The 26731-nt window shown below is 37.9% G+C and overlaps 1 protein-coding gene across 1 annotated transcript in view; it reads left to right on the top strand.

The window, feature by feature from the left end:
• The window catches only part of ADGRV1 (adhesion G protein-coupled receptor V1), a 516573-nt gene extending 494407 nt beyond the window's left edge, over window positions 1–22166 (top strand). Inside the window, exons 89-91 of the mRNA XM_045847901.1 lie at window positions 13190–13381; window positions 15992–16169; window positions 21730–22166. Of these exons, the coding sequence (XP_045703857.1) occupies window positions 13190–13381; window positions 15992–16169; window positions 21730–21848 (489 nt within the window). The 3' untranslated portion in view covers window positions 21849–22166. The remainder of the gene's footprint in view (window positions 1–13189; window positions 13382–15991; window positions 16170–21729) is intronic.
• Window positions 22167–26731: the final 4565 nt, after the last annotated feature.

The following is a 26731-nucleotide window of genomic DNA, read 5'->3' as shown; positions in this document are numbered from 1 at the left end:
ATATTTAGAGTTCATATCGTGGTGACTTGATATTTGTGTACAGATTGGCAGTGGGCTAATTGACCACATGACTGGACACCTTAAAAACATTTTATTTGACTTATGGTCAAGATGGTGGCATATATAAACACAGCTTGCCTCCTCGCACAACCACATCAAAATTAACAGCTAAACTATAGAACAGCCATCATTCAGAACCATCAGAAATTGAGCTGAATGGAAGTCCTACAATTACAGAATTAAAGAGGAAACCACATCAAGACTGGTAGGAGGGATGGAGATGTGGAATAGGCTGGTCCCACACCCACCTGTGGTGGATAAAAATAGGAAGGATTCTCAGGAATGAAGGGTTCCAACCCCACATCAGGCCCCCCAGCCCAGGTTTCCAGTGCCAGGAAGATAAGTCTCCATAACTTCTGGCTGTAAAAACCAGCAGGGACTGAAGCTGTGGAAGACAGAAACTGCTGGAGTCTCAGACAGTTCCTCTTAAAGGGCCCACACACAGTCTTACTCAGACTCACTTTCTCTGAGCTCCAGGGTGAGGGAGCAGACCAGAGGCATCAGAGACAACAGGGAGGAATTGAATTGTCAGGCCTCAGGGTGAGAGCTGAGGGGACAGCTTTCTTCTAGACAGAAGTACTGGCAGAGGGCACTGTTCCTTTTCTGAGCCCTCCCCCCACAAAACCACAGTGCCAGCAGGTGGATTCCATGTTAGAGACTCCATCAGCCTGGCTCATACTGTTTGCCCCACCCTGGTGATTCTCTGAGGCCCCACCACCCACAGCCTTCAGGCCCACCCAACCTGTTTCCAGTGGCATTTTCATATGAATGGCTTGTCTAGGCCCATGCTTCAGATTTTCCTAAATTTTCTCAAACAAGCAGCATTGGGTGAGCTCTGTATCTCTCACCCCCACTATGTTACCCCAGGCCTGGCACTAGCAGCAGCCAGACTTGGTTCACAATTTGGCCTTGCCTGGTCACCTCCAAGCCCAGCACAAATGGCAGCCATCTGCAGGTTGCTTTGTAGCCTATACTGTGTGGTTCCAGACAGACAAAAGGCAGTGGCTGACCTTGGCTGTGCTGAAAGCAGTCAAGTCTCAACTACAATAGAAGGATGTGCACAGGCTACACAGTGTGTGTACCTTGTGTACCCAGCTTGAATAATAGGGTAGTCTATACCACTGGATCTTATAGGACAGTTGCTACACTAAGCCACTCTGTCAAGCCTGGGCGACATGTAACGGGGCGCAGAACAGGGTTCCACTGAAAATAGCAAAGGACATTCCCACAGACCTTGACTGGGGGAAGGGGGAAGTGAGCATAATGGGGTTCAAGATACTTTGCATAACAATGGTAAGTTAATAACCCTGCCTTTCTTAAAGAAAGAGGTCTGCTGCCCTGGGGTGAAAGGTGTACATGACTCTGAGAGCATTCAAGGACTCTTGACATAGCCAGGGTAGCTTTATACAGTGCCTGCATGAGAGGCAGAAGTCACTGGGAACACTTGCCCTGATGACAAAAGATGGCAGCTAAAAGAAGGTAAAAGATATAGGAAACTGGCAAAAAAGGCACATCATAGGAGGGGCCAGATATGAGGTAACATAGGAAGTTTTAGGCTGAGCAGTGTAAAAGAGGGTGGGCTGATAACCCTGGCTGGCATAGCTCAGTGGATTGAGCATGGGCTGTGAACCAAAGCATCACAGGTTCGATTCCCAGTCAGGGTACATGCCTGGGTTGCAGGCCACGGCCCCCAGCAACCGCACATTGATGTTTCTCTCTCTCTCTTTGTCCCTCCCTTCCCTCTCTAAAAATAAATAAATAAAATCTTAAAAAAAAAAGAGAGAGGGTGGGCTGAAAGAGAAGAGGGAGAAGCCACTTGATTGAAAGGGTATAGATGAGAGTCAGCTATGAGGTCTGGTATGTAGGGGAGATGCCATATGGTTTGGAGTAACTATATGCCATGAGGTCTGGAGTAAGAGAGAGAAGACGGTGGCAGAGCTGATGGAGCTGTGTGGGGACCTGCTTAAGCAAACACAGATTTGTGAGAGATGCTTGAAGCTGAATTATGACCAGGAATGCTGGGTTGCAGACTTCTACTTTTCTGAAAGATGGTACATCTGACTGGCATATTCTACAACCATTTGGGTTTAGCAAAGGAAGGCAGAATTATGTGTTTTGGGGTGTTTTAAAAAGAGTGGGACTTAATGGCAAAAATACACCATTATTGTAAATTTGTATGACCTTTAAATAAACAACCCCTTTCCTTTTTCACCAAACTCTTGCACTGAGAGTCATGCTTCTTGGTGGTGGGAGATTGAACCCCAAAGCTCTTCCAGAACAGCATAGGTGGGGTCTGTACCAGATGTGGTAGCTCTACCTAACACATAAAAACAAACACAGTGAGGCTGCCAAAATGCGGAGACAAAGAAATATGGCCCAAATGAATGAACACAATAAAACTCCAGAAAAAGAAATAAACAAAATGGAGAAAAGCAATCTATCAGATACAGAGTTCAAAACATTGGTTATAAGGATGGTCAAGGAAGTGAGGACCTCAACAGCATAAAAAAGACAGAGTCAGAAACAAAGTGTATACTAATTAAAATAAAGAACAATTTTACAGGGGAACAACAGTACAGTGGATAAGCTGAGAATCAAATCAATGATTTGGAACATAAGGAAGCAAAAAACAACCAATCAGAACAAGAAGAAAAAAAAATGTTTTAATGAGGATAGTGTAAAGAGCCCCTGGGACAACTTCAAGCATACCAGCATTAGCATTGTGTGGGTGCTGGAATGAGAAAAGAGACAGCAAGAAGTTGGAAACCCTATTTGAAAAAATAGTGAAAGAAAACTTCCCTAACTTGGTGAAGAAAATAGACATAGAAGTCCAGGAAGGCAAAGAGGAAGACCAAACAAGATGGACTCAAGGAGGCCCACACCAAAACACATAAAATTAAAATGCCAAAGTTAAAGACAAAGGGAGAATCTTAAAAATAGCAAGAGGAAAGAAGTCAGCTACCTGCAAGGAAGCCCCTATAAGCCTATCAGCCAAGTTCTCAAAAGAAACTTTGCAGGCTAGAAGGAATTGGCAACAAATATTCATAGTGATAAAACAAACAAACAAACAAAACAAAACAAGGACCTACAATCAAGATTACTCTACCCAGCAAAGCTATCACTTAGAATTGAAGGACAAAGAGCTTCCCAGACAAGGTAAAGCTAAAGGAGTTTATCATCACCAAATCAGTATTATATGAAATGTTAAAGGAATAAAGAGTCTTCTTTAGGAAGAAGAAGATCAAAAATATGAATAAAATGACAATAAATACCTACAAGTTGGGATCCAATAAAAAAAAGCAGAATTATCTTCTGGAGGGTGGGTCTATTGTAGTACAGGCTTCTCCTGCTAGGTGAGTTTTCCAGGAACCCATCTGTATCAGTGTAGCAACTGGTGTTGCTGTTAGGGGCTGTGTTTGCTTCACTGAATTTTTTCGGAGACTCTTTCAACTCGATGGCTCATTTCATGATGGGTGATTACAAGTGCACCTGCCCGTAATGCACAGAGTGTTCAGCAGTTTTTGACCAAAAACAGCATGACTCCCATGCCCCAACCTCCCTATTCACCTGATCTTAGCCCCAACCACTTTTTTGGTTTCCCTGGATAAAAAAAAGTGCTCAGAGGGAAATGTTTTGTTGATGCGGAAGAGGTGAAACAAAAAAATGGCAGAAGAACTAAATGGCATCAAAATCAACAAGTACAAAAACTGTTTTGAGCAGTGGAAAAAAATCACAATAGTTGAATTGCATAAAATGGAAAGTACTTTGAAGGTGACTGAAGTTTAAACATGAAAGAATAAGTACACAATTTTTTATAAATAAATTCTGTTTTCTGGGGTGCCCCCTTGTATCTATCAACAGTTGAATCTAAAAATAAAATAAACAAATAAGGAGAATAGAAAGAGAATTTTGATGGTTGCCAAATTGGGGGTGGGTGGGTTGGAGGGATGGGTGAAAAAGGTGAGGGGATTAAGAAGTACAAGTTGGTAGTTACAGAATAGTCGTAGGGGATGTCAAGTATAGCATAGGGAATTGAGTAGCCAAAGAACATATATGCAAGGCCCATGAACATGGGCAATAGTGTGGGGTTGTTTGAGGGGGGAGGGGGAACTGAGTAGAGGGAGACAAAGGAGGAAAATCTGGGGCAACTGTAGTGGCATAAACAATGAAATGTAATTTTAAAAAATTTACTGTTAGACAAAACTAAAAGTGAACTTTTGAATAGTCTTTTCCGCATAGAAAAACCACATGAGAGACCATGAAAACAACCCACTTTATTTTCTCATTATTGTTGTAGTTGTTATTATTAATTATTTCAATCCACAGACTTGGGCTATTTCCAGTTGCATATTGCAGAGATTTCCTAGAATAAATAAAAAATGACTTCAAGTTATTATTTTAAAAAATGCTATAGATACAATGAGACCTAAATAATTATGGTACACTTGATACTTATATAACTTTAATTTATTTGTTTTACATTCAAAGCTTATTGCAACTTGATTCTCTTCTCTACTTATCGTTAAAACCTTAAAAAATTATTCTCAGATTCCCAAACTCTTCTACTTTCTTTAGTTAATCTCAGTTTTGTTATAACCATCTCAGTCTTCTCTGTCCCACAATCCTAATACCCAACTTGTTTTCTTCTTCTAAAATTTTTCTAATCTAGGAAATCTCAGGGGGGTCGTTGGGTCAAGAATTTGTGTTCTTGTAACTATTAAAAAAAACACCTTAATTTTCAGTTTCTTCTGTCTTGTCAGAAATAGTCTTGCTCCTTGTAAGTAGTACCATGACTGCTGAGGTCTCCATGCTTTGAAACTTAGAAGCATGAAGAACCTTGAGAATCCGGGAGATCAAGTGGAGTAGAACAAAAAGAGGCTGAAGAAACAGTGGGCAGGAGATGAGATTGTTGAGGCATAACCTAGTAATTGTCTTTTTATTCCTGAACATTTATTACAAACAAGACTGACAAAATGTTTCCTTGTCTGTAAGTGACATGCTGTTAAATTGCAAATAGAAGCCTTGATTATATAAAAGGAAAAATATTTTGTTTATACTCTGAATATTTATGATAAAAACCCTATATAATTGTTTTTTGTAGGGATTACATGATTTAAAGTAGACATTCTATCTAATCCCAGACCTTGAAAGTAAAGACCTGCTGCCCAGATATTTTAGTCATAGACGTTTCTGAAGCCAGCTGACTAAGCCAACTGAGCTTTTCTTGACTCTACTAGTTCTGAATAGTGTGCCTTAAATTAGTAAGAAATTTTAGAAGAATTTTATATAATCTGTAATGAGAGATAGGTAATTCCCTACCCATCCAAGTATTTTTTCAAAGCAATGAGTAATAATTGTTCCCAAAGATTTCTAAGTATTTTAATTGTGCTAACCAATTGCCATCAAAATGAACTTGATTCCTTTCTGTGTATATATAAAGCACACTATAAATTGTATTATTTTTATTATAAATAAAAAATTAATGCAAGTAACTTGAAGTGTGAAAAATAAGAATAGTTAAAATATGAAACAATCAAAATTGAAATTCCTACTTTTCTCACACCTGAAAAAATATAAATGCAGAAATACTGTATTTGCCTTTTCAATTCTGTCATTGGCATGAAATCCATTGTCTTTGCCACTAAGTCACTGGTGATGCAAAGTAGTGGTAGGTCACCAGCCCAAGAGCAGTGGGAAGCCAGAAGCAGAGATCACAGAGACTGTGCCAAGGGTGTCTGCCAAGGGGGGAGCCAAAGCAGAAAGTTGTGATACCCTTTAAGGAGAAGAAGCCACAATAAGGATCAGCAGCAGTATGCAAACCCCACCCCAGCAGAGAAGCAGACAAAACCTGGAAGTCAGCTAGGGGTTTAGCACCAAGCAAGCCCCTGACCAGAGAAGCACTGACCCAGAAGAGCAGAGACCCAGCCAGGAGTGGATGCTTCATTCTTATGAGAGGGGCTTGGCACATATAACATGTGAAACAAAAAGACTAAGCCAAAGCAAAATTTTATTGAGCAACTACTGAATTAGCTAACTATACTGAGAGAATTAGTGGACTAAAACCAACACATGACTCAGACCCGTATCTGTCCCTGCATCATCCTACTCTCTCCACAAATGAAATTTTAAAAGTTGTAATCTCTTAACAAATATTTCTGAAGTTCCTCCTGTGTGCCAGGGACCATGCCATAAACTGAAAAGTACAACAAGTATAATCTTGTTTTCTAGGAGAATACAGATTAGTAGAAGGCAGTCCCTCTGTAATCACAAATTTGTAATTTTTGAGCTGAAGAAAATCTAATTTTAATGAAGATTTTATTTCTCTTAAGTTTCTTATGCTGCATTGTTTTGTCATTTTCTCAGGCTATCTAAAAGATGGGTGGTTTTGATTAGGCCACTTGTGTAATTCCACTATCTATTTTTTAACTGTTTTTCATAACAGAATTAACATATACTAGAAGATTTTGAAATTGTATGTTTTTCCTGAATCTCCCAAAACATTATTCCTATTATTTTAAAATCTTTATGATTCAAAGTTTAAAAAATATGTTAAAGAAGAAGAACAATAATAAATGGTTCATGTGTCCATATTCCCAATATATAGAATTGATCATTACTAATATACTGAAAAATTTGCTTGGAGATTTTTGGTTTTGTTAAATCGCTTATTTAGGGGGAAAATGATAAATATTTAATATAAAGAATCGAAATTGGCCCTGGCTGGCATAGCTCAGTGGATTGAGCGCGGGCTGCGAACCAAAGTGTCGCAGGTTCGATTCCCAGCAGGGTACATGCCTGGGTTGCAGGCCATGACCCCCAGCAACCACACATTGATGTTTCTCTCTCTCTCTCTCTCTCTCTCTTTCTCCCTCCATTCCCTCTCTGAAAATAAATAAATAAAATCTTAAAAAAAAGAGTTTCTTTGAAAAAAAAGAATTGAAATAAAATAAAAGTATAAAAATAAAAAATGTTGAAAATCATTTCAAACTTTTTCCTAATATAATCTTCATTAATATTAGGTGCCCATAATAGAAAGTGACAACCAGGAATTTTCCAAATTTGAAAAGCTTAGAGAACCCCAACCAAAAAAAAAAAAAACCACACCTCAGTGTATCATAGTCAGACTCCTGAAAACTCCAAATAGTAAATGGTGAGGGCAGCTTGGGAAAGTGAAGAGAACATTTAATACAAGGAAATAGTGATAACAAATAACACTATTCTCATCAGAAACTCTGGAAACTAGAAGACAATGGAATGTCATCTTTTTAAAAAGATTTTATATATTTATTTAGAGAGAGGGGAAGGTAGAGAGAAAGAGAGGGAGAGAAACATTAATATCAGAGAGAAACACCCATCAGTTGCCTCTCAGGTCCCCTATCAGAGACCAGGCTTGCAACCCAGGTATGTGCCCTGACCAGGAATCAAACGGGCAAACTTTTGTGGGACAATGCCCAACCAACTGAGCCATGCTGGCCAGGGCTGGAATGACATCTTTAAGACCCCAACAAACAAATAAAAAGAACCTGTTAACCTAGAATTCTGTAGCCAGTGGAATAATAATAATGATGGTAGAATAAAGACATTTCCATGAGACAAAAGCTGAAAGAATTTATTTCCAACAAATCTGAACTACAACAAATGCTAAAAAGAAGTTATTCAGGCTGAAGGAAAAGGGAAAGATATGAAAATATAGAAATCTATTTCTATAGAAAGGAATGAAGAACACCAAAAGGAGCAAATAAGCCATTAAATATAAAGGATCATTTTAAAAATCATCTCTACCTTATGTAACTTAGGTTGCCAAGTCTCTTTAAAGGTCATTAACTGTTTTAAAGTAAAAATAATAACATTAAGTAAACATCATTCCAGACACCTTCCTAAGCATACTAAATAATGACTAGATGCCTAAATATAAATATATTTTAAATATCTGACTATATTATAGTTACTATAATATACCAAACTTAATTTCATTTTACTTAAATTTGTCACACACAAAAAAAAATAAAATGGAAGACAAGCCATTGTTTAATTTCAAAAATGCTTCTGTATCACAAAAATATTCTAATCAACCAGGAAAGATAAATGGTCTCTCATGAATTAAGAAAGGAAATTATAAATGTAAGCCCTGGCTGGCGTAGCTCAGTGGATTGAGCGCGGTCTGCGAACCAGAGTGTCGCAGGTTCGATTCCCAGCAGGGTACATGCCTGGGTTGCAGGCCATGACCCCCAGCAACCACACATTGATGTTTCTTTCTCTCTCTCTATCTCCCTCCCTTCCCTGTCTAAAAATAAATAAATAAAATCTTTAAAAAAAGTTTTAAAAAAGATTGATTAAAAAAAAGGAAATTATAAATGAATTAAAGGATTGGAACCACTGGTTTTCATCACTTAGATTTTTCAGTTTTATAGTACAATTCACTATGTACTAAAAAAGATGTGAGACATCAGTTCTCAGATCTCCTCCCATCTCCAATCTTCCCAACATTAGGACTGTTTTTAGTTAATATCATGCTTTTACATTGCCCATATACTTAACATTCACATTGGACTCTGACTGTAATACCCATAATGTTTTTCAGTATTGGCTTTATATATAAATGCATGGTCCTTTTACATGATCCTTTTGCCATCTTCATTACTAAATTTATTTTTACCTCTCTATGGACAACTCATTTCTTTATTGGTTACATTTTATTATCATGTAGTTTGGAGGAGGGGTACCCCCCAAAAGATCCATGGAAGCATCATTTCTTTTATGTTTGCTAATTTTAAATGCTATAATGGCTGGGTATAACTTTCTTGGACAACCTTTTTTTCTCAAAACTTAATGGATATTGCTCATTATCTTTAAGCACCGAAAGTTGGTGTGAAGAAGTCTAAATCTGTCTTAAAATTTAGCCCTTATTAAGGGATTGGGATATTAACAAATCTGTATCAAAATTTCCATGGTCTGTGGTCTTATACTTCTACTTTCAATCTGCAGATTTAGTTCTTACTATAATTTTCAGGAAACTTTTCTTGTATTAATATTATATCTTTTTTTCATCTTCAGTTGCATTTATTGGATTCCGTGTGTCAAGGAAAGCAATTACCAAACCATGAGTATTTTTGTTACTATTAGCTTCTTTAATTCCCTTAATCTCTGTCTTTTTCATCTTAATTCACTGGAATGTTATATTAGCAAAATCTCTTTCTTTATTTTCAGATTCTCTGAGTCATGATATGCCTCTTCCATAGTCGGTTCCAGCTCCTGATAGCACAGTTGTTCATTAACTGTCACGGCATACAGTGAGATATGGTGCCGGCACGACCAAGCCCTATTGCCTATAGATCTCTAGCTGTTAATTCCTCAAATATTTAAGTGCTGGCACCACTATAAAATGTATTATCTATACTGATGCAATTATTTGTGTGTTATTGGCAGGCTAGGCACTAGCCTCATATTTTTTATCATATATCATTAGTCAAAACTCTTTGCCAGAATCTTAAAATATATACTAAAGGCAGAGGCCACGTGGAGGTAGTATGTCAGGTTACTCAACACATGTAGCTCAGAATTGCTGAGAGCCCTTGCTCTATGGGTGTGTTAGTGCTCATTGCTGGAGAATGTAGTGGGAGATCTGTCATGCTGGCTCCAGTCGGCTATGCAGGCAGGCTAGCATTCAGAATAGGGGTGGAGGGGTGGGGAATCATGAACTAACCTTTCACTTTATTAAGAGACAAAATTAAAGGAGCGGGCCCAGACAGCTGTCAAATGGGTTTATTTAATGTACTTGATACATTCACTACTTTTCTGCAACCTGAAGGAATTATGGGATGGGAGAGGCAGGGACAAAGAAGATTGCTGACTAAGCTTATGTGCAGTTAAGGTTTGAATAGCTGGGTTTTTCCTTGTTCTGAGATTTTTTTTACCAGACCTACAAAGCATAACTGCTCCTAGTTGAGGGCTATATCTTAGTCCTTAGAAGGAACACTGAGGTTTCAGACATGTTCTTCAAATCACCATTGCCATTTGACAAATGTGAACCTGAGACTTTTCCTTCGGAGATGTGCAGCTTGATCAACTACCTATTTTACCGCTCCTCATCTGCCGCTACTCCTTGGTCAAATTTGTCAAATGGCAATGGTGATTCTCTCTTACCTCATATAGAACTGATAGAAATTATCATTTTTATTTTTATTTATTTTTAGTTACTTTATTGGGGTGACTGATAGAAATTATTGAGGTAATCAGCCAAAATCTCCTGTACTTGTTTTGCTCCTTGATGATGTTAAAAACATTTATTAACTTGTTGTGCCTCACAAAATATTTGTTAGTAAGTTTAAATTCCTGAATCAGAAGAAATACAAAATTGGCATAGTGGGACTACTCAATCTAGACACATCTAACTAAAGACTTTTGCAAGCATTTTTCATCATTGGAGATCCAACTAAATAACCAAAACAGCAATGCATGGAAAGAATTCCCTTCTCTGTAAGCCTTCACTAGGTAAATAGGAAGAACATGGATTATACAGGGCCTGCTTCTAATACAGTTAACCTATTATTTTGTAGGATATTGCCGTCTTTGTGAGCAACTTGAGAAGAGCCTAACATTTTACCCTTGCATCTTGGTGCCTGCAGTGTGCACAGTGGGTGGCCAGCATATTCAAGTGAATAATTGACATTCTGTATTATCTCTTAAAATTTTTTTTACAGATCAGCATACAAGGGAGAACCCAAGATTTAATATGTAGTGTTTGGAATAGGGACTTGTTTTTACTCTGAGGTCAGAAACCTCCACAGCTGAGCACTTCGGATAACGAAGTTTCCTTTTCTACATTTGTCCAGCTGGAGCTGGGCACAGGCAAATGTCATACAGTCTGCATTTAAACACTCTTTTCTTTCCATATTAGTGGTGTTTATGTTTCCTGGGGCACATCTAAAAGATTCAGAGTATTTGCTGTATGTGTGAATAGGTTTTTAAGAAAACATCAAGGTTTTCACATGCCAGTTATTTTCAGCAGTCAGTTCCTCTCCCAGAGCACAAAAGGCCAGATACGAAAGCCAAGAGAGAGAATGTGCTGTTTTAACAAATGGGCCCTTAGAAATGGGTTTTAAAGCATGGTTTTTGATTTCTGATCTAACTCTTACCCTATCATTTCATACCACTAGAAATCCTGAAATAAATCAGTTACATTCTCACAATTTTCAAGGCTGACAGTTTAATGTTTTTCCTGTTTTGTCTATGGCTGTGGCCAATGTAATTAGGTCATACTCATGTGAAAAATTACTTGTACAAGAAAAAATTTTGGATGTGTATGTGTGTTTCCAGGAAGATTTGTTTCTGCTAATGTTAGCAACATCATTTGCACATGAAAATAATTCACTTCTCCATAATTTACAATATTGACATTGTTTCAAAAAATATCCCTAGTTCAAAAGGAACTAGGTTTGTTACTAATTTCATATCGTTATTAGAGTAATTACATTTAAAAATATTTTAGCAGCTAAACCATTGATTTTAAAACATATTTGTTGATGAAGCAGATTAGATGCCAACCCAAAAAAGGGGTCATTCCAGCAGAAAGGAGAGAAAGGCCTAATTTTTCACAGTATTCCAGAAATGGCAACAGACATCAACTGCTAGCAGCCTACCTTGCAGACTGTCCCCTAATTTCATTTTATTTTAAAAGCTGGCTGTAATTCTTGTCTTGTGTATTTTCTAATAGTCTTTTTTCTATTTTTGCCAGCAGATAGAAGGTTCAAACTCACAAATATATTATTTACTTTATTGCTGCTACAGTCCAAGAAATGTTAGGAACCATGGGAGAGGGACAGCTCTACATTGTGAGGATACTTATTTGTGCTTTATGAAAAATTGACATTAACTTTTTCCTTCTTAATAAGTTGAATGCCTTGCTTTTATTTTTGTGGATTAATTTAAGAATTTTAGTAACTCAAGCAATTCTTATTTACTCCCAAAACTTAAACACCAGGATTAATAGACACAAGAGGCACAATTTAACATGTTTTATCGGCTGAATGTAAAGGTCAAAATTAACAAGCCTTATAGAAGCACCATTAGAAGTATACAGTAGATCCCTTGTAGAAATCATGAAGGAAAGCAGTGTAGGCACTGTTGGGAACACAAATACACAATCTAATTTACTATCTATGATGGAAGCAGAGCAATTGTTAAGAATTTGACTAGACTGCAAAATAATTTAAAGGGCCAGCAGATCTTTAAGAATGCACAAGATAGCTCTATTGTTCTTATGTAGCATTTACTGAGAAGCAAGGCATGCTAAATATTAAGTAATGCACAAAATTCCTGAGTCCCTACCCAGTGATTCTATTTCCAAATGAGTTAAGTAAGTGAGATATATAAACAAAATGAGAAGCCTGATTAGTGCTGCTTTTTCAGAAGCCTGAGAGGTGGTTGGAGCTAACTTCAGCCATTTTGCTAAGGAAAAAAAAAAATGAGAATAAGTGAGATATGGGAAAAGACAGTACATATCTGGAAGGCATTGTTTTACAAAGTAAACTTCTTGCCTTCTAGAAATATACTGTCTTTTCCCATATCTCACTTATTCTCACTTTTTTCTTTAGCAAAAAAAAAATTACAATTCTGTTTTTTTGTGTGTTAATAGGGCTGCATTTCAGAGTTACTTATGTTTTTGTTTTGGGGTTTTTTGTTTTGTCTTGTTTTTTGTAATCCTCACCCAAGGACTGCTTGCTGATTTGAGGGGGTGGAAAGAGAGAGAGAGAGAGAGAGAAACATCAATTGGTTGCCTCCGGTATATACCCCTACCAGGGTTTGAACCCACAACATTTTGATGTACAAGATGATGCTCCAACCAACTGAGCCACCCAGCCAGTGCCATAGTTACTTACGATTTAACCTAGAGAAAACATGATTTGTTAATGAGAGAGCAGTTTTCCCAGATGACATGGAATAACTGTATTTGTGACATTTAGAAATTTACAGCAGCCTCTTCCTAGACTTCTGTCATTGTTCCGTAATCCCAGCTTTGGGTAGAGTTTGGAAAACATTTGTAAAAAATCACTGTGCTTACAAACATGTTTATTCTTCAGCTATGGTAGCAGGACTTCTTTTGATAGGCTAGTTTTCTTTTCTTTTGCAGGGACTTTATGTTTTTGTGGTCTACTTCATCCTGCACAACCAGACTTGTTGCCCCATGAAGGCCAGCTACACAGTGGAAATGAATGGGCACCCAGGACCCAGCACAGCCTTCTTCACGCCCGGGAGTGGGATGCCTCCTGCTGGAGGGGAAATCAGCAAGTCCACCCAGAATCTTATCAGTGCTATGGAGGAGGTGCCTGCCCTTGCCCTTGCCCTTGCTCTCTGTCTCTACCCCTGTCTCTGTCTCTGTCTCTTTCTGTCTGTACATCTCAAAAAGAGTACAAGTCAAATGGTACTATGTGACTTTTAAATCCTTTTCCTACTGGCATTTTCTGATCTATGGTATTTCATATGCTGACTATGGTATCATCGCTGTTATTGAATTCATTTTCTTCCCTGCCCTGTGACCTCTACTAACCAGCAGTCTGTACTAGGAGCTCAGACAAAGCATACTTTGTCATCTGGTTCTTGAAAATCTTCCAAATTTGACATGGCATTGACTGATTCAGCTTCAGAAATTGCTTTTAAATACTGTTCTTCCTAAAAATATTTAGGCAGTTCTCTTTCTTCACCCATCCCAACTCACTAATTTAATCCCAACAAACACTCATAAAAATAGGCTGAAACTCTTTTTAATTTAAATACCGGAAAATATTTTAGAACAAAAGTTTGGAAGAGTGTTTTAACAGCACTACTTAGAAAATCTATCCAGAATGTGCTCTGTAAAGTCTACCTCCCATTACTCTCTGCACCCTGTTCATATCATTTTGGGTTCCTGTATCTAAATCACATTGCCAGGAACCTGTTAGTAATGTCATCATGGCACTGGGACCCTTACTCAGACTTTAAATCACACCTGAAGACATTTGTCAAGGAAGAGGTGGTAGGCAGTTCCCTGAAAATTTCTGCAGTGCCCGGGATGTGCTAGTCTACTATCCCTTGCCAAGCTCATGCTGCCCTCTGTGTGTTAAAGAGCCACAGTGAACAGTACTTATATTTATTTACACCCTGGAAAATGGCAGAAAACCAAAGTGTATGTGTCTGAAAAGGAAAAAGTTTATAGACAGGTAGGTAGGTAGGTAGGTAGGAAGAGAGAGAGAGGAAAGAAGAAGGAGGAGGAGGGGAGAGGGGGAGGAGGAGAAGAAAAGGAAGGAAGGAAAGAGAGGGAGGGAAAATCTATCTGCTTGGTGATATTTTTTCTCTTTCATGTTAATATAGAAAGTAATCTTATCCATGTCATGTTAAAATTAAGGTAAATGATCAAAAATCAGGTACAATATTTAAAATTAGAATATGTCTTTAGTACCATAAATGTTTAGAAATTAGTGCCATATCTATATCCCAAAAGTTCTTAAAACTGAATTATTTTCACACCAAAGTTGATAACAATGGAAATAGATATTTTTAGGATCAGCAATTCATGAATGAATCTTTATTAAAAAATTGTTTGCCCTTTTTATTGGTTACCCTTTCTAGTATTTGCCTACATCTGAACTGTACAACACAATAATCATTGGCCACATGTGGCTATGTAGATTTAAACTAACTAAAATTAAATAACATTAAAATTTAGTTTATTAAGCCCTGGCTGGTACAGCTCAGTGGATTGAGCACAAGCCTGTGAACCAAAGGGTTAACAGTTCAATTCCCAGTCAGGACACATGCCTGGGTTTTGGGCCAGGGCCCCAGTACAGGGTGCATAAGAGTCATCCACACATTGATGTTTCTCTCCCTCTCTTTCTCCTTCCCTTCCCCTCTCTCTAAAAATAAATAAATAAAATCTTTTAAAAAACAGATTTTCTTTTAAAAAATTAGTTTATTAATCACCATGTTCAAGTGCTCAATAGCCACATGTTTCTGGTAGCTATCATAAAGGAGAATGCAGATATAAAGCTTTTGTATCATCACAGAAAGTTCTGTTGAAGGCTGCTGGTCTAGATGTTTAACTTCTTGGTGAAATTTTTGAAGATTTTGTTTTTTCTCAAATTTATTTCTGTAGTCCTCAAGTCACTTCTCTCAGTGTGCAGCATCCCCGCAGTCACTCAGAAAAGCTTATATTGGGAGGCAGCTGCTGTGACAGTTCAGTTCCTGGGCCTGAGCCACTACTTGAGTGTTCATTTGGGGTGCTGCGCAGCGGCATACCTTAATGTGTGCTCTAAATTCCTCAGAGGCTTAGAATTGGCCTTGATTCAGCTGTCAATGAGGGACTGTCAGAGATACTCTAGAAAGCCTTGCACAGAAGGGAAAGTATTAGGAAAGAAAGGATTAAGAGGTTTTTACCAGTAACCGAGAAGGAAGTGAGTATGTTTAATTATTTCAAGATAGAACTATCCTTTTAATAATTTAATTTTTAAAGGAGTTTCTAATGCTATCAGAGAATTTTTTTCAATTCATTATGTCCTTATAAATAGCTATTATATTTTAAATTGTATTTTGTATCTTAGACTAAAGATTAAGAGGGTCCCTCACCAGTTCTTACATTTTTAATAGTTTTCTTTACACAATACATTTCTTTAAAAATAAAAGGTACTGATTGGATTTAAAAGGTAATTTCCTTTCCCACACATGATTGCGTAGAAATCTACAAGTAATCTGATAGAGAAATTATTTAGATCGCAAGATTAGATTGTCTCATGGGGAAACATACCTCTTTAAAAAACAAAGTTACAATTAAAGGTCTTAATTCTAAACAGTCCAACAGCTTTTTCACTTGGTTTGTATATGGTTTATATGCATTCAGGATAAATATGAATGTATTTATGTTATGGTTTCCTTTTTTCTCCATCCAAACAAACCCAAAAAGGTGCCACCTGACTGGGAGAGAGGATCCTTCCAGCAAGCCAGTCAGGCCAGTCCTGACTTAAAGCCAAGTTCACAAAATGGCGCCACATTCCCTTCCTCTGGAGGATATGGCCAGGGGTCACTGATAGCTGATGAGGAGTCCCAGGAGTTTGATGACTTAATATTTGCATTAAAAACTGGTATGTATGAATCCACAAACTACATTAGAAGTAGGCGCTCTTGCACTGTGGCAATTTATATCTTCTTCACATGAAGTTGCATAAGTATATTCACCCTTAGCGCAGTCTGATTCCCATGACCCATTCCTAACCTCAGCCTAAATCTAGGTTATTTTGTTCTTGACATCAAACATAATACAACCTGAAAATAATGTACAATTTGCTTTTAAGAAAAAAGCATACTCTAACTAAATATAAATGTCTCTGTCCTGGAATTGTTCTAGAACACCCAAGATACTATTGAGACAAGTTCAGTGTTATAAGACAATCTGGTAGGGATTTCTCTGAGAGTTTTACCTCTGATCTTCCAACGAAATCAATCTTCTTAAGGAGCATCTTTAAAGCAGAAACTTTCAAAGGCAGCATGTAGTTCTCATGTAGTTCTACAGTTTTCAAAGTGCCATTACATTACAGTATTTCGTTGGTTGTTCATATAAGTTCAACCCCAGTCTACCTGTGACTCAATGGAAATGTGTTTTCAAATCAAATATGTAGTTATTTTTCCTTCATGTGTTTACTCAGAAAAATGTTGAACAGTTAAAAAACTTTCAGTGAAATTTCATTTCTAAATGTGCAACCAAGCAAGAAGATATGTCCATACTCAGATGAAACTATTGAAATAATAATTCGAAAGTAAATTTTACTATATACATCTACATATCCATATATCCTTATATCCATATATTCATATTAGTGCTTGCTACTTGATAACTCTTTTGTAGATATTGTTGGAGAATGAATGAATGAATGAATGAATATGAAACTTGGAGTTTGCTTGGAGGAATAGATATTGACACAAACATGACATAGGAATAAGTAATAGAAGTAGCAGTGGAAAGAGTTATTAATTATTCAGGAAATCAAGGATTTTTTTTAAAAACCTCTTAATTGATTCTTAAAGAATATGTAGGTTTTAAATAGGAAAAGTGGTGGTTGGAGGGAATAGGATTAGCCAAAACCCAGGGTTTACATGTGCATGGCCTGCTTGGAGAAAACAAGCATTGCAATGTGGCTGGGTTGGAGGGGGGCTCACCCAGGCAGTGGGAGAAAGGCCTGAAAGGTAGTTGACCTGCATTGTTAAAAATTACTGTAGTTCACCAGCTGGGTTTCAGGGAACCCCTCCTTGAAATATTCATAGTCATCCTCTGGGAGGAATGGGAAAATTCTCTGAGTATATTTGGGAAACTGAAGATTCATAATTCACATTACCATTTTAGCAGCTCTAAAAGCCCTAGCTTAAAGATAACCACTTCACCCAGTTTAACCTGGTGTTTCCAGAACACATGTAATGATAGATTCACCTGGGGGAACAGAACACTTCCTGGTATTTTGCATAATATTTAAGTGTTGTTCTGATACCATGCTAAGGAGTAGGATTTTTATAGAACCCACGGAGCCATGGAGGTTTATGAGGAGAGGAATGGTATGTTCTTACTGATTTTTAAGGCAAAATAACTCTTATGAAAGTATGAAGAATAGATTTAGAAGCACAATCAGAAAGGCTGGGAGGTTGTTACAATTGTCCAAAGGAATGAGGTTTGGGCCTCAGATTTGGGGAGTAGAAATTAAAAAAAGAAGGTAAACACAGGAGGAATGCTGAGGGAACAGGGAGGACATTCAGCAAAGGCTCATGCCTCTCTCCTGGTGACTAAGCAATTGTGTGAGAAGCATCTGTTCATTTGTGTGCAGGGGGAATCTGAGAAGTTCAGATTTGAACCTATTGATCATTAGGCCTGGTGGCTCATAGTCAGATTTGAAGGATCTTGGGCAAGGGTTCAGGGTCAGAGGTATTGATTTGAAATGCATTCATTCAGAGATTATATTTGAAGCGATGGGGATGAATAAGGTCTGTCTGGTAGAGTGGAAGGAAAGAGATCTGAAGAAAAAAAGGTGAGGAAGGGGAGGGTGAGGGAGGAAGGGAAAACAAGGAAAAAGAAGGGAAATAAGAACATCCTAGATAATATCTACATTTGAAGAGTGAATAGAAGAGTCCTGACAAATGTGGCTCATTGGGCATTGTCCCACAAAGCAAAAGGTTGCTGGTTTGATTCGTGGTCAGGGCACATGCCTGGGTTGTGGGATCAGTCCCCAGTTGGGGCATGTATGAGAGGCAACCGATAGATGCTTCTCTCTCTCTCTCTCTTCCTTCCTTCCCCTGTCTCTAAAAGTAAATAAGTAAAATCTTTAAAAAAAAAAAAAAGAGTGGATCCCAGAGAGGGAACTGTATAGCATGGTGAGAAAGAGAACTAAAGAGAGAAGTTTCATGAAGAAGGGTATGTACAAATGCATAAAATGCTCATTAGCATTAGGACTACAGGGGGGGCTTTCAGATTACAAATAACTCTCAAGGAAGATTATGTCCCAAGCACTACACATAAAATGAATTCTTGCAGCATTATTCAATTAGATGTGGGTCCTATATATATAACAAGTATTAAATGCATTCAGTTCAGGAATGCATGGAATGACTTCCTTACCTATAGATAGAGTTTAGTATTCCTAAGAGTTTACTACACTCGTTGGAAAATAAATACTTCAAAAGACTAAATTAGAAGTCTTCCACATTGGTTCCCTTTATTTTAGGAAAAGGTTCTATAAAAAATCAAGTACCATCCCCTATACACTTTCCATTGTAGAATGTGGTTAAATCAAAGGAACAGTCCACATGCCATTCTACCTACAGAATTTCCAGTTGACACATGGGCCAGATTTGGCCCCGAGAGGTGTTTTGTTTGATTCTCTTAGCATTTTAGCATTTTTGAGGCAAAAATTTAAACCTTGAGATATCTCATCAAAGTCAAGAATTTCTTTTTTAAGAAATCTAGCAACAGAGTGGTTGGAGTTGAGGACTATTGTCCTTAGACAGTATATCAGCTCTTTGGTTTGTCCAGTGCTCACCAGACCTGTGTTACTGGTTTAGACTAGCTTCACTGTGACATTTTAATTTGCAAATCTTGATCCATCTCAGGTCCACCTTAACTATGGGCCACTCCAAGATAAGTGGGTCTTCTAAGTCTTTTTCATTTAAACCCCCAAATGACTTTGTAAAGTTATGTAATCACTTCCATGTATTTCAATAAACATCTGAAGATTTTCATCATAAGTTTAAATCCAAATAATGTAAATTTTAGTGTTTTAAAATAAAAACTTTACATTATTCTATTAAACCAATTCAAGTAATTTAAATTCCATAGCAATTTGATATCTACTGTTACTCATTTCATTTTTAAAATATATGAATAGCTTTGCCCCGACTGGTGTGGCTCAGTGGGTTGGGTGTCATCCTGCAAATCAAAAGTTCACCAGTTTGATTCCTGGTCAGGGCACATGCCCTGGGTTTGTGTGCCAAGTCCCCAGCTGGGGGTGTGTAAGAGGCAACCAATCAGTGATTCTATCACACATCAATGTTTCTCTCCCTCTCTTTCTCCCTTCCTTCCCCTTTCTCTAAAAATAAATAAACAAAATCTTTAAAAATATACAAACAGCCTTTTATTTTTGCAGTTGGAAAATTTACATCATTCTCTTTTCTCATTGAGCTTAGTACATATTTTACATATACATTATATGTAGAGGTACCATATAATTTACCACCCAAACCAGAACAATTTGAGAGAGTAAAGGGGAAGTGACTAATATTTTTTCAGGTATAAACTAAAACATTTGTATCCTCTAATTCCCTGTTTTGAAGGAATGGTGAAAGAAATATTTATGAAAGGGTATGGACATGGATCTTGATGCATGGGCAGGAAGACCCACAGGCTGGACTTAACATGGCACATCCAAGACCTGTTGAGATACCTGATCGCTTTGAGAAAAGCTGTCCAATGGGCAAAGGTTGAAATGTCTATTCATCAGAATACAGTGAGATTAGGGAGTATTTTAAAGCCAATGCAGAGTTTCAGACTTGATGCAGGTTTCCATAGGGACTAATGTTTGTTCTTGAGAAAGAAAGGGCAGTCGAATGCTGAACAGATTAGAGGAGCAGAATGAACAATAGAGATGGAAGAAGCATTTGCAGGAGCTGGGATGCAAAACATAGTTTACTAACACATACAACAAATGTTTGCTGAATGTCCTATGAGCTAGGAATATAAAGATAAGAAGGATGTAATCCAATGGGGAAGTCAGAAATTTTGAAAGAGAATCCTCACATTTCCATGGGTAGTGGAGGTGATACATGAAGAGGAGGCAGCCAAATTAAGGAGTTGGGGAATGGGAAGAGAATCTCAGGCAGTGCCAGCATAATAGTGTGGTGTGAAAAGGGTGTGACCAGCAGCTCTAGTGAGACATTAAGCTAAAAAGCAGGCAGGGGTCAGGTAAATATTGTAGGCCTTGATGCAGTGCTAAAGATAGGGCCTCCAGTGGTGAGGCAGCAGGAGGAGATGCAAGAGAGAAAGCAGACCTCTGGAGATCACAGGGTGATGTGGGTAAGTAAGTACAGTGTCACAGAAGCAAAAGAAGGAAGTGGGGTTTCAGCAGCAGCCTTTACTAGAGAGAGATGGGAAGGGCAGAGACCCAGAAAAGGGAGGGTTTGACTAGAAGAAAGTCATTAATGCCCTCCTGCTTCCATCCCAAATAGGGTAAGGCAAAGCTAACTCACCATCTTCCCAGAGCTACCAACTCTGCAGAATAGCCTTTCCTACATCACAGACAGGAAGGGAGGTCTCAGCTCCCCACAACTGCTTTTTCCCTTTCTCATTTAGAATCTGATGTGCAACAAATTCATGGCAGCAGCACGCCCTGTGACCACATCCCCATTCTGTGTGTGTGTATGTGTGGGGGTGTGTGTGTGAAAAAGAGAGCATGAAAGTTTGCAAATTAGAGAAGAAAAGAATAAGGTGTTATTCTAGCATAGTGTAAAATTTTCTGAATTATTCCAAGTTGAGAAAAAAGTAGTGAATAGAAGAGTTCTCAAAACCGATTCTGGGTACTATCTCTAAGAGCTAGCTTTGGGGAATTCTCGTGTGGATCTGTTTTGGCACTGTGTCGCATAATTATTTTTATCTCGGGATCAGATCTGAGTCATTTGGAGCCCATGTCTCCAGGCACTGATAGGGCACCAGGTGCTGTCAGTGCATGTCTTTCTTCTTGGGTCACTGCCCACACTGGCTGAGTCTCAGCTGAGGGGCCTCATGGATTCAGTCATGTGGGGCTGGAGGTTGTATGTTTTTGAGCAGCAAATCCTACCCCCAGCTGAAAAATTCTGATAGCCTACCTGAATTTTTTTTTAATTTTAATAAGCTCTGAGTCGAGAAATGCTGTTCTTGGGAGAAAGTAATACCTGTCAACCATTAAGAATCCAAACTTATGTCTTTAGAAATTAATTTTATTTCTAAAAACTCCCAAAAGGAATTTAAAGCATAATTTTATAATTGTAAGGTATTGATACTATTTATTCTAAGTGTAAAGCTCACTTTTTACTAATATAATAGAAATAAACGTGTTAACTTCATGGAACTTGACCTTTAGTTCACTGCACTAATAGTTGGGAGTTTTTATATTTATTCCTTTTCTATTACAGGTGCTGGTCTCAGTGTCAGTGATAATGAATCTGGTCAAGGCAGCCAGGAAGGCGGCACCTTGACGGACTCCCAGATCGTAGAACTCAGGAGGATACCCATCGCCGACACCCATCTCTAGCAGCACAGTAACCTTTAGAATGAGGATACCTTCCTATTTGCATTGGCTTTGTGCTAAAACTCTGTATGTACATGAAGCCACATCATAGAAGTCTGTGAATTGTATTGGATTTAACCCAGAAGTGATTGTTGTGTTGGAATATAAATTGCTTATCTTTGCGCAACCTGAAAACTCACTGCTATAATGAAAGACTGGATCTAGTTATATTAGTTGATAGACTGTACATATTCCAAGAATATTAGTTGTTTTTTAATCACCCTATAAGGCTAACATTGTTTAATAAAAGTAATAACAATCAATAAAAGCAGTTGAATGACATATGGTGTCATCTAGGCTCATTATTTATGAGGAAATGTACCTGAGCAAAGACACAAACTCCGCACCCAGATGATCTCACGTACTCTGTTCCTTCTGGCACCGATACAGGTGATCGAGATTCAGGGCTTCATAGTGTCTAGAAGGCTTCCATTCCTAAAAACCATAAAATTTATTTTCTGCTGACGGGGGGTACTGCAGTTTGCATAGTCTTTCATTGAAAGTATGTATTTTTGCTCATTATAAACTTAGGGAACTGAACATTTTCCAAAATGAATGTTCTGTTCCCAGTTAAAAATAACTCCAGCAAGCATTTTAGCACAGCTATGAAGAGGATCATTTAAACAGTACAGTTTGTTTGGGAGGAATTTTTTTTGGTTTGGATTTTGTAGTCTTTCTTTGTCTTGGAATGAAGAATCAGAAAGTCTGTCCCAGAACAAACACTATTGTGTTTGTGATGATTTCATTGACTATGGTTCCAGAAAAACCATGGAACAGAACAAGTTTGTCCTAAGGAAGTCTTTTTGACCTTTTATTTTGGAATCGTTAAGTAATTTTGAGAAAATCAGAATCATCCCAAGAAAAAAATTAAAATTAAAAAAATTTATCTAAAAGAAAATTTTGATGTGTTAATTACTTCTCTTAGAGCCACAGTTAAAACAATTAAGTGCTTAAGTGTTACTTTTAAGCATGCCTTCATTTTTTATAAAACCTGAGGTGGCAATATTTATCTTGATAAACTGTAAAATGACTCATCTCTTAATTCCTGTTGGTCCATCTGCATTTGCATCTCCTCACTCATACACAGAGTTGTTGTTTTTTTAATCAGTGGATTGTCATTGTTGGTAGAAAATAAAAAATGTATAACAATATCAAACAGCATAAAAACAAAGGCTGTGCCCTGGCTGGTGTGGCTCAGTGGACTGAGTGTCAGCCTGCAAACCGAAGGGTCGCTGGTTCGATTCCCAGTCAGGGCACATGCCTGCATTGTGGGCCCGGTCCCCAGTGGGGGGGTGCGTGAGAGGCAACCACACATTGATATTTCTGACCCTCTCTTTCTTCCTCCCTTCCCCTCTCTAAAAATAAATAAAATCTTTTTTAAAAAGTTGTATCACTTTTTAATATAATCTTTTATAAAATCTTTCATAGAAAAAGATTTGTATATCTTTTTAGCTACTGTAGAAATGGTAATAATATGATTGAATTACCTTAACTGACAAATAAATTAGTTGTCTCTTTCAACCTACAGCATTACATTGAAGTCTTTTCCATGCTAGGGCAGAAGCAATTGATGAAATTGGTTATAATATATAAAATTTAATAAGATAATTTTGAAATTGGTAAGCATTCTATGATTTAATAGGATTTAATGAATTTGGGGCTTAGGTAGTGATTACAGAAATGTGAGATTTCATCATGTGGAATCCATGAGTCATAAACACTGTAACATTTTTTGCAGATAACTAGATGTCTAATTTTCTAACAAAGGCAATTGTCAATAGCTATTTTCATTTCCACATGTTGTCAGAATTTGGGAAAATCTGGCCCAAAACACAACCAATCAGGGACACCTTTCTTACTTCAGGTTACTGATTTCCATTGCTGTCCAAAAGGCCATCTTGATAAGGAAGCAAAAGGACCACCTGCCACTGTTCAGCATGATTCTTTTAAATATTGGAAGGAAAAAAAACAAGATTTCTAGTAGCCACAGTGCTAAAACAAATAAGCTTCATATTCCAACAGCAGCAGTATTTTGCCAGCCTGTTTCCTCCCAATGCAGATTAAAGTGGGACCGTGGCCAGGGAAGTGCCGTTCTGTGGAGGAAGTAGCACATTAAATCAAATTCTTAAAAATGAAAACAGAAAGGCTGGGACTCTCACACTTCAGCTGTGGTCTTTCTGTTTTAGGAGGTTTGATCCTCTTTTTCTCCTTCATATTTTTTAAACAGCTGTATTAAGGTATAATTCATATTTTCTATCCACTCATTTAATGTGCCATTCAGAAATATTTGGTATATTACATTATTGGGGGTTTTAATTTTGGTAAAATATGTTACATAAAATTTGCCATTTTAACCATTTTCAGTATAATTTTTATATTCAGTGGCATTAATTACTTTCATAATGTTATATGCAACCATCACTTTTATATCCAAAAGTTTTTCATCACCCCAAACAGAAACTATTCCCCATCTGGGATATTTTCTTTCCTCTGTCAATAGACAATTGACATTTCTTTGGGCAATATTTCTACTTGAATATTTTTGTGATTCCTTTAATTTGGGGTTTTTTTTTGGGGGGGGTGTTTTCTTTTATATTTCTTTTAACCTTTATCTCTTTAGAATGTTAAAAATAAGAATGTTCCTAATTTGGATGCAAGTGCAGCAGGTATGCAATTGGAGTATGGGGTAGCAGTAGAACTGGTGAAATTCCTATTAATTAATACATGGGAGACCAGGCAAATGAAAATCTTACTAAGCAAAACACAGACAGAATTTCACTCAGGAACTTCAGCTTTGACCTGGTTTTTAATCTCTTGAGGTACATTAGGGTTTATTCTATTAAATTGTGTTTTATTGATTATGCTATTACCATTGTTCCAATTTCTGTCCCTTTGCCTTCCTCCACCCAGCATCCCCCACTCCCTCAGGCAGTCCCCACCCCATTGTCCCTGTCCATGGATCACACATATGTGTTCTTTGGCTACTATATGTCCTATACTGTACTTCACATTCCCATGAATATCTTGTAACTACCAATTTGTACTTCTTAACCCCTTCACCTTTTTTGACAAACCCCCTCATGCCCTCCCATCTGGCAACCATCAAAACGTTCTCATATCTATGATTCTGTTTCTCTTCCATTTATTTGTTTATCTTGTTTTTTACATTCAATTGTTGGTAAATAAGTATTAGTTGCCATTTTATTGTTAATATTTTTTTATTTTCTTCTTCAAAAAGACCTTTTAAAATTTCATATGATGCTGGTTTGGTAGTGATGAACTCCTTTAGTTTTTTTCTTGTCCGAGAAGCTCCTTTTCTGTCCTTTGATTCAAAGGATCCAAAAATGATAGCTTTGTTCTGTAGAGTAATCTTGGCTGTAGGTCCCTGCTTTCATCACTTTGAATATTTCTTGCCAATCCTTTCTAGCCTGCAAAGTTTCTTTTGAGAAATTGGCTGACAGTCTTATGAGGGCTCCCTTGTAGGTAAATAGTGCTTTTTCTCTTGCTGCTTTTAAGGTTCTCTCTCTGTTTTTAACCTTTGACATTTTAATTATGATGTGTCTTGGGGTGGGCCTCTTTGCTTTCATCTTGTTTGTGAGTCTCTGTGCTTCCTGGACTTATATGTCTATTTTCCTCACCAAGTTAAGGTTTTCTTTCATTATTTTTTCAATTAGGTTTCCAGTTTCTTGCCCTTTGTCTTCTCCTCTGACACCTCCATGATGTGAATGTTGGTATGCTTGAAGTTGTCCCAGAGGCTTCTTATACTATCCTCATTTTTTGGATTATTTTTTCTTCTTGCTGTTCTGATTGGTTGTATTTTGCTTCCTTATATTCCAAATTGCTCTCAGCTTTATCCACTGTACTGGTGAATCCCTGTAAATTGTTCTTCATTTCAGTTAGTGTATCTTTCATTCCTAAGTGGTCCTTTTCTTTTTAATGGTTTCTGCATACTTTTTTTATACTGTTGAAGTTCTTTCTGAGTTCATCTGTTCTTCCCTAAGTTTATTGAGCATTCTTATAACCAGTGTTTTGAACTCTGCATCTAGTTGCTTGCTTGTCTCCATTTTGTTTAGTTCTTTTTATCGAGTTTTGATGTGTCCTTTCATTTGGACCATGTTTCTTTGTCTCCTATTTTGGCAACCACCCTGTGTTTGTTTCTAATGAATTAGGTAGAGCTGCTATGTCTCCCAAGCTTAGTAGAGTGGCCTAATGTAGTAGGTGTCATGTAGGGCCCAGTAGCCCAGCCTCCCCTATTACCCAAGCTGAGTACTTGAGTTGTGCCCACTGTGTGGGCTGTGTACACACTCCTATTGTAGTTGAGCCTTGATTGCTCTTGGCACATCCAAGGTCAGCCACAGCCTCTGCTCTGTCCAGGATCACACAGCATAAGCTATAAAGCAGTCTGCAGGTGGCTGTTACTTATGCTGAACATAGAGGTGCCCAGACAAGGCCAAGCTGTGAACCAAGGCCAGCTGCTGCTAGTGCTGGCCCTGGGGCAACTTAGAGGTATAGGGCTTGGTGAAGCCAGATGCTGCTTGTTTAAGAAATTTTAGGAAAATCTGAAGCATGGGCCAAGACAAGCCATTCATATGGAAAAGCCACTGGAAACAGGTTGGGTGGGCCTGAGGGTTATGTGTGGCGGGGCCTCAGAGAATCTGCAGTGTGAGCCAGGTTGATGGAGTCTCTGATATGAAGCCTGCCTGCCAGCTCTGTGGCTTTGTGTGGGGAGGACTCAGAAAAGGAACAGTGCCCTCTGCCAGCACTTCTGTCTGGGAGAAAGCTGCCCCCAGCTGTTGCCCTGATGCCAGCCAATTCAATTTCTGCCTGTTGTCTCTGCTGCCTTTCAA

The sequence above is a fragment of the Phyllostomus hastatus genome, unplaced genomic scaffold (genome assembly GCF_019186645.2).
Source record: "Phyllostomus hastatus isolate PE091 unplaced genomic scaffold, TTU_PhHast_1.1 phas_contig_58, whole genome shotgun sequence".
Classification (NCBI taxonomy): domain Eukaryota; kingdom Metazoa; phylum Chordata; class Mammalia; order Chiroptera; family Phyllostomidae; genus Phyllostomus; species Phyllostomus hastatus.
The sequence above is the reverse complement of the archived record's forward strand: the minus strand, read 5'-3'. Positions and strand labels throughout refer to the sequence as shown.